Source organism: Paramisgurnus dabryanus, chromosome 23, assembly GCF_030506205.2.
Source record: "Paramisgurnus dabryanus chromosome 23, PD_genome_1.1, whole genome shotgun sequence".
Taxonomy (NCBI): domain Eukaryota; kingdom Metazoa; phylum Chordata; class Actinopteri; order Cypriniformes; family Cobitidae; genus Paramisgurnus; species Paramisgurnus dabryanus.
This window is the reverse complement of record NC_133359.1, coordinates 1,824,007-1,836,294: the sequence shown is the minus strand read 5'-3', so window position 1 is coordinate 1,836,294 and position 12,288 is coordinate 1,824,007. Positions and strand designations below refer to the sequence as shown.

General features: G+C 35.7%; 1 protein-coding gene across 2 annotated transcripts in view; it reads right to left on the bottom strand.

Moving 5' to 3' along the window:
* Positions 1-787: 787 nt before the first annotated feature.
* fbln1 (fibulin 1) overlaps positions 788-12,288 on the bottom strand; it is a 45,272-nt gene continuing 33,771 nt past the window's right edge. For both annotated transcript variants that reach the window (XM_065277364.1, XM_065277366.2), the window contains exon 17: positions 788-1,808. In XM_065277364.1, coding sequence (XP_065133436.1) covers positions 1,669-1,808 — 140 coding nt within the window. In that variant the 3' untranslated portion in view covers positions 788-1,668. The remainder of the gene's footprint in view (positions 1,809-12,288) is intronic.

The following is a 12,288-nucleotide window of genomic DNA, read 5'->3' as shown; positions in this document are numbered from 1 at the left end:
ATGGGGACTTAGGAGTTCTGTGGATCTTTTAACCAGAGATGATAGCGTTACAGTCAAAATTAGTATTCATTAAGAGCTGAATGATATGTTTGTATAATTAATCGCTCTATAAGAAACTTAATGATCAAATAAATGCATTTAAATAATTGAGATATTCATGTGTGTTTGTGTGTGTGTATTTTACTGTTTTACTACAGTATGTCAATAGATAACAGTAGCAGGCCCGGCTCCACGGTGGGGGGGCCAGAGTGGGCCTGGCCCACCCAATCAGAGGCTTGGCCCACCCTGGCCCCACACCACATAACAGCCAATCTTTTGGCCACAAATCTGTAATGTTATACCATATTAACAGACATGAGAATAATTTTATTAAGAAAAAAATATATATTTTTAGTTTGTAACAAGTTTGTTTTTGTTGATGTGAATAGTTTTTTTAAAAGAACTGACCTTTTTTTATCAAATCTAAAGTTACTTAATTGATACAAGATCTGTTAAGGAGCCAAAAAATATTAGAAATGCAAAAAGATAATGTAAAAATAAACATGTTACTAACATGTTTATATATATAAAGTTACTAAATAGTTTCAAAATATGTACAAAAAATAACAACCCTAACAATTGTCTTAAATATATGATATTGAAACTATAGACATATGAGATTAAAGCATTAAAGACCCCCCCCCCCAATCTGACCGGCCCACCTGGAATATCACTTGGCCCACCTTTCATCTCATATCTGGAGCTGGGCCTGAACAGTAGACTAAATATTTTACTAGAAAAACAGGCGTAGAAATCTAAAAATAATTTTTAATGACACAGTCGGTGATACATACAATACATTTAGCAATGCAGAGTGTCTACATAAGCATACAGTCAGTGTTAAGTCCAATGCTATCTCATGATAATTCGTACGGATTTTACAAGGTGGCTAATTCGTATGACCACATTCGTACATTTTTGTACAATTTGCCTTAGCCCCTGTGACAATGGGGTTAGGGGTGGGGTTTTGTTTTGTTTGTTTTTATGACAATCGTTACGTTTTGCACGAATTAGCCAATGCATAAAATATGTAGAAATTGTCATGAGATCAGGCTGGCTAAGTCATCAAATCAATAATCATTCGTGTTTATAGCTTATCGAAACGCTGTCAGTCCGACTGCCAACAAAAGAAGAAACCAGTAGACAAAAGCAAACATGCTTTCATTTTACATTAAAAAGCATTCAGAGCAGCAAATCATTTTCCATTCAACTAATTTACATATATGACGACTCCAGGGGGCCGTCCTTCCCAACATGCAAAGTTCCTGTCGTCATCTTCATTTAAAACGTCTGTGTTTGGTTAAAAAGTTGAAGTGATTAATTTTAAGTGTCCATTCACGGAGTAATCGTATTAAAGCTTTTCCCTGTGAATGAAAAACTTTCTGCGTTTGGCTAAAGGGCCACATATGATGCTATCGAGAGACTTTCAGTGATTAATGATCTTTTAAAATATACCTTTGGCCAGATAATTTCTGAATATAAGTCGTTTTACTGCTTTTTGGTCCTTCACAGAAGAAAGAACCAAGAAAGTTTTAGTTTTTAGGTGCGCTGAATGTTTTCCGCAACATTTATAGATGTAGCTTTCATAAACGGACACCTAAAATGTTAGAAAAGGTGAAAGGAAAGTTTTTAAAACCAAAACTCGGACACGAAGATGTGAACATTGATGATGTTCCTGTGAGAAACAACGCCGTTGGTGACGTAGTTCATGGCCAACTTCAGCACGGTGCTCAGAGATCCAACCAGAGGCTTCACCTGTCGAACAACACCTGCAGACAAAAACAGATCAGAATTCATATAGTTTTTACATTAGTTTTACTCAACGATAGATATAAATTTTACCTTTTATTTATCCTGAATATTAAAACAATGTGTACATTGCACTTCTATATATATATATATATATATATATATATATATATATATACATACACACTCACCTAAAGGATTATTAGGAACACCTGTTCAAATTCTCATTAATGCAATTATCTAACAAACAAATCAGATGGCAGTTGTTTCAATGCGTTTAGGGGTGTGGTCCTAGTCAAGACAATCTCCTGAACTCCAAACTGAATGTCAGAATGGGAATGAAAGGTGATTTAAGCAATTTTGAGCGTGGCATGGTTGTTGCTGCCAGACGGGCCGGTCTGAGTATTTCACAATCTGCTCAGTTACTGGGATTTTCATGCACAACCATTTTTAGGGTTTACAAAGAATGTTGTGAAAAGAGAAAAACATCCAGTATGTGGCAGTCCTGTGGGTGAAAATGCCTTGTTGATGCTAGAGGTCAGAGGAGAATGGGCCGACTGATTCAAGCTGATAGAAGAGCAACTTTGACTGAAATAACCACTCGTTACAACCGAGGTATGCAGCAAAGCATTTGTGAAGCCACAACACGCACAACCTTGAGGCGGATGGGCTACAACAGCAGAAGACCCCATCGGGTACCACTCATCTCCACTACAAATAGGAAAAAGAGGCTACAATTTGCACAAGCTCACCAAAATTGGACAGTTGAAGACTGGAAAAATGTTGCCTGGTCTGATGAGTCTCAATTTCTGTAGAGACATTCAGATGGTAGAGTCAGAATTTGGCGTAAACAGAATGAGAACATGGATCCATCATGCCTTGTTACCACTGTGCAGGCTGCTGGTGGTGTAATGGTGTTTTCTTGGCACACTTTAGGCCACTTAGCGCCAATTGGGCATTGTTTAAATGCCACGGCCTACCTGAGCATTGTTTCTGACCATGTCCATCCCTTTATGACCACCATGTATCCATCCTCTGATGGCTACTTCCAGCAGGATAATGCACCATGTCACAAAGCTTGAATTATTTCAAATGGTTTCTTAAACATGACAATGAGTTCACTGTACTAAAATGGCCCCCACAGTCACCAGATCTCAACCCAATAGAGCATCTTTGGGATGTGGGGGAACCGGAGCTTCGTGCCCTGGATGTGCATCCCACAAATCTCCATCAACTGCAAGATGCTATCCTATCAATATGGGCCAACATTTCTAAAGAATGCTTTCAGCACCTTGTTGAATGGTGTTCCTAATTTGGACAAAAGCGTCTGCTAAATGACTAAATGTAATCCTTTAGGTGAGTGTACAGTAAGTATTTAACAGTGAGAACGTTTATATTAGTATCAGATGTTGTCTCACACTTATTATACAAGTTCAAATGTTAACACAAAAAATGTCTAATTAGTTTAAGATAATTAAAAAAAGTTTTTCACCATCATAGTAATGTGATAATGCATATGTAAGGGATAATCAATGGCCTACTGTGCATTAAATGATTTTTACTGCACGACAGGGAGGCAAAGAACCACTCAACGAGACGCATGGCACTTCCATGTTTTCCCTATTTAAAGACTGTTACATGAGTGATTATATAAGTAAGTTTGGTGGCACAAAATAAAACATGGTGATTTTTAAAGCGGATAAAAACAGTTTATAAAGTATATAACATTATGAATCACTTATCATTTTGCCGGAGCCATTTCAATGTTTTACTGTAAATGACATCTACTACGTGGTGGTACTGTATATAAAAGTTTATGGAAGTAAAAAAATCATGATGCAACTCCACATGTGATGACGGATGCATGGCTGGAACGTATTGTTAGAGAAACAAAGAGAAACAACATTTCCCAAAGGAAGAGAGAGAGACATCCCACATTATAGAGCTGGTAGAGACCACACCCGCTCTGAGGATTAACCAATGGGCCAAGAATGCTGGAAAAATCTCTTATACAGCACACACGATTATACAGAGACAAAAATCTTTGACATTACTTCTGATTCACACACTTGAATGTCAAGAATGATTTATTATTAGCATGCTCTGTTTCGTTTAAGATACAACTGACATCCAATACACCAACGCTATCTCCCGAGAATTTGTACATATTTTACGAGTTGGCTAATTTGTATTAATTCATACGACCACATTCGTAAGTTTTTGTATGATTTGCCTTGACCCCTGTGACGTAAGTGGTTGAGTTTTATTGTAGTTTTTTCATTAGAATCGTTAAGTATTTGCATGATTATCTTCGTATGAATTCATACGAATTCGCAACACGTCAAATATTTACAAATTCTTGTGAGATCAGGCTGAATACAGCGTGTCGTCCCACCTTTAATGGTGTGACCAGTTTCTATGGGCTCCTGTAACAACCTGTTCCCTAATGATAAAAACTGGTGAGGTAAAAATCACAACAGATATTTCTAGCAGATCCTAAACAAATTTTTTTCTGTTTTTTTTTTAAACATCCTGCATCGTGATTGGTCACAAAACAAGGCTTTGCTATCAATGATGTCATGACCTTTGAGTGTTGCTGAGTGAATAATGTGTTTTTGGTTTCCAATGGATAAGCCCACATGGAAAGAACCTAAATGTGGATATATGTGCATATATGAAACCTATATGCAGCTTATATGCACATATATAATAATATATATGCACATATATGAAACCTATTTGCAGCTAATATGCACATATATGCTGCACATATACAGCATATATGCCCATATATGATAATATATATGCTGCATATATGCATAATTGAGGTGCATATATATGCATATACAGGCCATGTATTGCTTCTTTATATCCACATATAGGCCCTATAAATACAAGTTATGTCTCCTATTTAGCAGGATCTGGTCATTTTGTAGCTCATATCTCACTTTGGCAAATGTCACAATATGCAAGAACTTATGTATAAACGATGACCATTTCAGTTTTGGTGAACTATTCCTATAATCTTAAAGGAACCATTTCGCAAGACTTTTTTAAGATGTCAAATAAATCGTTGCTGTCTCCAGAGTACATATGTGAAGTTTCAGCTCAAAATACCCAGAAATAATGTATTATAAAATGTTAAAATTGACCATTTGTAGGGGTGATCAAAAAATGTGTCGTTATTGGGTGTGTCCTTTATAATGCAAATCAGTTGATATCTGCGCTAAATGACAGTGCCGAGGTTGGATAGTGCAGATTAAGGGGCGTTATTACTATAATAAGATCCCCTTCTGACATCACAAGGGAAGCCAAATTTCTAATTTTCACATGCTTGCAGAGAATGGTTTACCAAAACTAAATTACTGGGTTGATCTTTATCACATTTTCTAGGTTGATAAAAGCACTAGGGACCCAATTATAGCACTTAAACATGGAAATGACCAGTGCTTTAAGTGGCCCAAAAGAGGTGCCGGTACTTTTTATTTTATTTTTTTTATTTTTTTGCTGACTCGACTCCTATATTGAAGGGGTTTTATATTCAGCAGTCAATAGACGACCTTGTAAAAAATAATAAATCCTTTGATAAGTTTGTGGATTTGCTTGAGCTAGAAATATCTACTGAACATAAGTAAAATGTGCAAAAGGTAGATATGTGAGTACAATTTTCAGCATGGTTAAAGATAGAAAGAGCTTGAAAAAAAACTTTAAAATGACACTACGACCATGTCCATGGGTTCAAGAATAACAAAATACTGGCCATTTGAAACTAGAAAGTCATCACTTTATTTTGTCCCATTGTTTTCCATTTTGGGCGTGTTAAAACTCCTGTGGTCGTCGTTGTTCAAATTAATTTAAATTTCGTTCACTTGTAGTTTAGCAATTAAACTTAATGTCTATTACAATTTCAAGAATGTTTTTACTCTGCACATTGCCTGAGGAAATCCGAAGGTGCTTGAACCAAACTGACAGCCGTGACACAGCGGAGATTGTCACGTACCTACAAAAGGGTATTGGATAAAGCTTGCGTCTGACCTGTAGCTGTCATTCTGGCTTGGTGGGATGTCAGCCAGCGAGTCCTCTGATTCTGACCTTGTTCTTTTACTACTCAGAGTCTAAAACAAGGAGGGCATATTAAGTGGTCATTGTATTTTCATTTTAACCGAGCAGATGCGCGTTTTACACACAAACACACACCTCTCCAGTCCAGACCACACTGACTGACAGTCAGCGGCAAAAGCGACGCATGCGCTTTTAACTTGCAAACGCAAGGGTGTATGGGTAATGTAGTCTCTGCTCTCAGTGGGACGAATTAGGAAGCGTACCTGAAGCGTACATTATGAAGGGCTCTCTGAAAAGCAGCAGCGCAGCCAAAGGATTAAATTAAACCTCTGATTTTTAAACAGTTGTGCAAATGAGCATTCCGGTACGCTAAAAGCACGTTCTGGACTCACGGAGAGGTGGTGGTACGCTCAAGAGCTATATTTAGAAGTGGCGGTACTGAGTACCGGCGCGTTCCGGCCCACTTAAAGCACTGGAAATGACAGATTATGCAATATGTTGTCTTAGTCATGCTGAGCTCTCGCTATACTTAAAGAGAAGCAAGGAGGACAGGAGAACGATAAATGAGTATAAAATGCCAAATCACCTCTTAAAATACAAAATTTAGCTGAAAGAAATGTTATTGAAACAACCCAATCTCAAGGCATGTCGTAGTAATAGTAGTAAAAAGTCACAAAATATTTAATTTATTTATTTCGTGTCTTTGAGCAGAATGTCTTTTTTCTTGTCCGTAGCAGTACTTTTTGTGTCATTTTATGTATTTTTTAGTGCTGGGCAAAGATTAATCGCGATTAATCGCATACAAAATAAAAGTGATTTTTTGCATAATATATGTGCGTGTACTGTGTCTAATTATTGTGTATATTTAACCACACACACATTCATATATTCATTTCAGAATTGTTTTACTTATATATAATTTTTATTTATTTATTTTTAATATAGAATATATAAAAATATCAATAAATATATATAAACATGTAAATGTTTCTTAAATACATACATGAATGTGTGTGTATTTATTTATACATAATAATTACACACAGCACATACTCATATATTATGCCAAAAATCACTTTTATTTTGTATGCGATTAATCGCGATTAATCTTTGCCCAGCACTAGTATTTTTATTTCAATTTTTTTTCAATTTTTTACTATTGTCACTTTTTGTTACATTTTAGACATCCTAACACCAATCCCAAACAAAAAAAGCAAAAAAACATTTAGAAACCAATAAATAAGATGACATCCTAACTCAAACCCCAAATCTAAACCCAAGCGACAATGATTTAATAATAGGAAAAAAAAGTGAAAAATTGTGTCCAGGAACACAAATAAATAAGTCAAATATTTTGTGACCATACCATGAAATGTCTTCACTGCAAAAAATGATTTTCAAGAAAAAACATTCTAAATTAAGATGCTTTTTCTTGATCAAAATGACTCAAGAAAATAAGTGTAGTTTTTAGACCAAAAATATCAAATTTAAGTGATTTTGTGCATAAAACAAGCAAAAAAATCTGCCAATGGGGTAAACAAAAATATCTTGAACATTTTTCTTAAACACTTAATTCAAGAAAAATGCAAGAAAAATTTGCTTACACCATTGGCAGATTTTTTGCTTGTTTAATGCACGAAATCCCTTAAATTTGATATTTTTGGTCTAAAAACTACACTTATTTTCTTGGGTTGTTTTGCTCATCAAGAAAAAGCATCTACATTTAAGAATTTTTTACTGAAAACAAGACAAAAATACTAAGATTTTTTTTCATAAAAATCATTTTTTTGCAGTGTTGAGTTAGAGTTGATTGAAGACATCTCTGATTTCATAGCTTATATGAGCCACAATGAGTAACTTCTACAAATGAGAGAGCGTTTAACATTTTGCCAGTCACTTTGCGTAAAAGCATCTGCTAAATGAATAAAAGTCATTTAAATGTGACTACTGTATGCCGCTCTAAAATGACACTCATGTGGTTAAACGTCTGAATGGCATGTGACCAATATAATACTGTACACTTCAGACTTGATCTTCATTCAAGTCAAACTTTGTCTCATGGAAACCAGCAGTCATAGAGCAGCTGTCACACCACAAAACAACCAAAGGTCAAAAAACTCTAAAACATCTCATTTATCCACCTTTCCATATGCCTGAAGGAGTTAATAGCAGTCTAAAATAAAGTTTAACATTATTACAAAAAACATATACTCTTAGAGTTTCAACAAGTCTTTCAGACCAATTTAGGACGTCAAGAAATGTGCAAACATGTTCGATTCACCAAAACTATTCATCAGTGATACTAAAAAACATGCATATGCCATGTAACCAAAAAATTTCATTTTTAACAGGTAACACTAATTTTCCATAAATATAAAAATGTGATCAAATCACGTATTACTTTCGTCACATGAAACTGAACATGGTAATTGTTTAAACTTTGCAACTTTTGGTTGGCAACGCAGTTGTTATGAATTGCGGTTTGACACATTTGAGGAACACAACAGATCATGAGATACAAAGTGTATCTGGACATTTAAAATGTTTTGTTCAGAGTGACGCTTTGAATGTGTCTGTGGTCAACTTCTAAACCATCAATCTGCGCAAATCTCCGTTCCCACGCTCATTTCGAAATGCCATTAAAGAGCACGGAGACAGAAAATAGCTTCAGTTAAGTGCACGCTAGCGCTCGCCACAAAACAAAGTCAAATCCGTGCCAACAACTATTTGTCATCCTCAATGGCTACGTGGGTTATGATATTGAAGGTTTACATGTAAACAGTGCAATTTCTGGTTTTTTGGTCACCCCGCCGTTTAGAGGAAATATATGAGAGCATCCAAAGTGGGCAGGTTTAACACTAGGGACAAATGCAAGGAATGACTTTTTCACCGCCACAGTATTGGATAATGACATGCTAGCTGATGGGTTATGCAGGAAAGGGCAGTGGAGTTGACCAAAATGCCATGGTTTATCTACGCGCACCCCCAGCGTGGCATCGCACGAGGATACAAAAAAAACCTGGTGATCCGCTCGCTGGGAAGCGTGGCTGCGTTATCCAAACATCCCTAAAGAACAGGGAAGAGTTGACTTGACTCTTTTTGAAAGGCCATATGTGCGGTTTGGTGTCTCAGGCTCAATTAGCAATGAATCATTGCGGTCAACTGCTCGGACTGAATCTGGAATGTTAATTTCATTGAAAACCGAACAACGCTGTCATGTTTTACAATAGATCGCCTGGATTCTTCATTGCAGAAAGTAACAGACTCTGCTGGTGTGGCATTATGGGTATTTCGCTGGGAATTTCTAGTATCTTCAAACAGGCCCAGTACTAGGTTTGCTGGATTGGGGGGGCAGTTATAACACTCAATGTTAAATATATAAAAAACTGATTTGAAGATTTTATTTTATCTCCCTCCAACAAAAAATACATAATTCATATCTGTGTCTTATCAATGTCTGCAAACGCAGAGGGAATAAAAGGCTATAGGAGACTTTTTCTGAAGATATTTTGCAGAGTACCAGCTTCCCCCTGACCGAATTATAAAAGTTTTTAATGTCAAGATTGTATAGATATGATAATGCGGTAACGACATTCAATATGTGGTGTCAATTCAACTAAAGCCAAGGTATGGCGGTACGGAGCCCCTAAGGGGACATGGAGCAAAAATTAAATAAAAGTTTAGTTTCATGTGCTCACGTGAAACTTTCATGTGTAGAATGTTATTTTAAAATTTAGTTTTGTGTGAGCACATGAAACTAGCGCGTGAAACTAAACTTAAAAAAAAAAAATTCTGCACATGAAACTAAACTTTAGATTTTTCTACTCCAATGTCTCCTTAGGGGCTCGGTATGGCAGACTCTGGTGATGTCTTTCAATGGTGACAGTCCCATAGGCTATATTTAAATTCGATCCTGACCCTATCATACATGATGCTGCACAATGCTTTAAATAATCTTTTGATGCACTCGTGGAAGAAATTTGACAAATTGACATGCATGATAAATTCATCAAAAGGTTATCATAACACAGCAAATTAGATTTTTGGGATGTTTTACTATAAATATTATAAGTCTACACTGAAAAAAATATTTTCAATAAGAAAATTTCTTGTTGTCTTGTTTTCAATAAAAATATTTGAAAATTCTTAAATTAAGCTGCTTTTTCTTGATGAGCAAAACGACCCAATACATCTAGTTTTTAGACCAAAAATATCTAATTTAAGCGATTTTGTGCAAAAAAACAAGCAAAAAAATCTGCCAATGGGGTAAGAAAATTTTTCTTGAATAAAATGTTTAAGAAAAATGTTCAAGATGTTTTTGCTTACCCCATTGGCAGATTTTTTTTGCTTGTTTTATGCACAAAATCACTTAAATGTAATATTATTGGTCTAAAAACTAGACTTATTTTGTTGGGTTGTTTTGCTCATCAAGAAAAAGCTTTTTTATTTAAGAATTTATTAAAACAAGACAAAAATACTAAGAATTTGTTTCTTCTTGAAAATAATTTTTGCAGTGTAGTTTAATATGTGTTCACTGCAAAAAAAAAAAAAAAAAATGATTTTCAAGAAAAAAAATCTTAGTATTTCTGTCTTGTTTACAGTAAAAATATCTGAAAATTCTTAAATTAAGATGCTTTTTCTTGATGAGCAAAACGACACAATACATCTAGTTTTTAGACCAAAAATATCAAATGTAAGTGATTATGTGCATAAAATTAGCAAAAAATACTGGTGGGTGGGAAAGGGACACTATGTGTGTAAAGAGACACTCTGGGGGGGTAGAGGGAAAATCTGGGGGGGCAATGCCCCCCTAGCCCCCTGTAGACGCGGCCTTGTCTTAAAATACAAATTTGAGTCAGTCCTTGCTGAATCACCAGTCGGAATTATTTAAAGATGATATAAAAAGACAAAAAAAATGTTCTATACTTACTGTAACTGATTACAGTTTTATGTCTTGGGGTCGAGTGTAAAGTTGTATTTAAGTGATGTGTAATTTGTGTTCTATCTATGCAAAAATAAACAAGTTTCTAATATTTCTCCTGTCATTCTATAGTTAAAGATATTAAACATTATGTTTGCTTCTTCATATTGGTCCTATGATCAGTTTGCAGCCACCACCCTTGGTAACGCCAAAAGTAAATTACAATTGAAGTTATAGTCCCTGGACGGGCTAGTGGTGACTGAAACGTGTCTGTAGGGATGTCAGACCACCACAGTAGAGATGACCTGGTTTAATATTGAATGGTAATATTTCAATAGACAGGCAGAGGAGTGTTTGTGGGTTTGGACTCATCATTCGTGTGGTGTGCCATGTTGTGATTCATTCTCTAATGTGTTGTTATTCATACAGGGTCTTCTTGGCTGCACTAAACATCCTCCTCACGTATAAAAAAGACTCACACGCAAATCAACAGATTGAACTGAAAGCTAATGGTGATCTGTGGAAATTCTTGTCTTAGCTTTTTTCTTTTATTATACGCAAAATGTCACTATATTTTCCCATTCCTCGCAAGGGAAACAGGAAAAACACCCACATGACAAAAAATACATAAAAAATGAAATATAATGTAAATATATGTATGTGAGCATTACATGAATTATGATAATGTCGGTCTTCATCACTAATCCCAGGAAGTAAACTGTTGCTTACAATCCGTGTGTCTGTTGTAGTCCAAGAAAAGAGATTTACGTTGGAGATGATAACTTGCGTCATTGTTTACTTTGGGGTTTGTACCTTTTGCAAATCGTTAACATGAACTAATACACATTTACACACCAAAGGAAATATAAAATCGTGAATCGAACAATAGGTGCCCTTTAAACCAACTTGGTTATGCAAGTAAATTCAACCTACTATTTTAGATTTTGGCTTGTGATAAGTTAACATAACTTATAAAAACAAGTTGAAATTGTCTAACTTAATTTGTTAAGTTAAAGTAACATAAAATATTTGTTTTTTTATAAAAATTTGAAAACTGTTGAAATTAATAATAATCTACCATAATATTACAAAGCTTTTTGCTTACAAAGAGTAATGAACGAAAAGCCACAAAGCTTCAGTTTTAATGGGATCTTTATGAGCTAAGCTTTCAAAATAGCTCCCTCAACACTGGCTGGAATAGATGAAGTATACGCCACAGAGGTAGTAGCTAATGCAAAGCGATGCCTGGTATCTCCACAGCGTCTACACTTCTGACACACTTTACTAAAATTCCTCTGGTCGGTGTGAAGGACAGAAGCCGTAGCCAACGTCACATACCTGATCACAGACAGCATGTCTCTGCAGTCGCCTCCGCTGCAACTTTCCTGCGCTAAAACACCGTATCACTCGGACCAAACCCTGACCACAGGTGCGTATCCCTACCAGATGTTTTAACCGACTGGAATTTGTATCCCGCTTTAATATCTGACCTGAAATCCCACTATGAAAAGCCATAC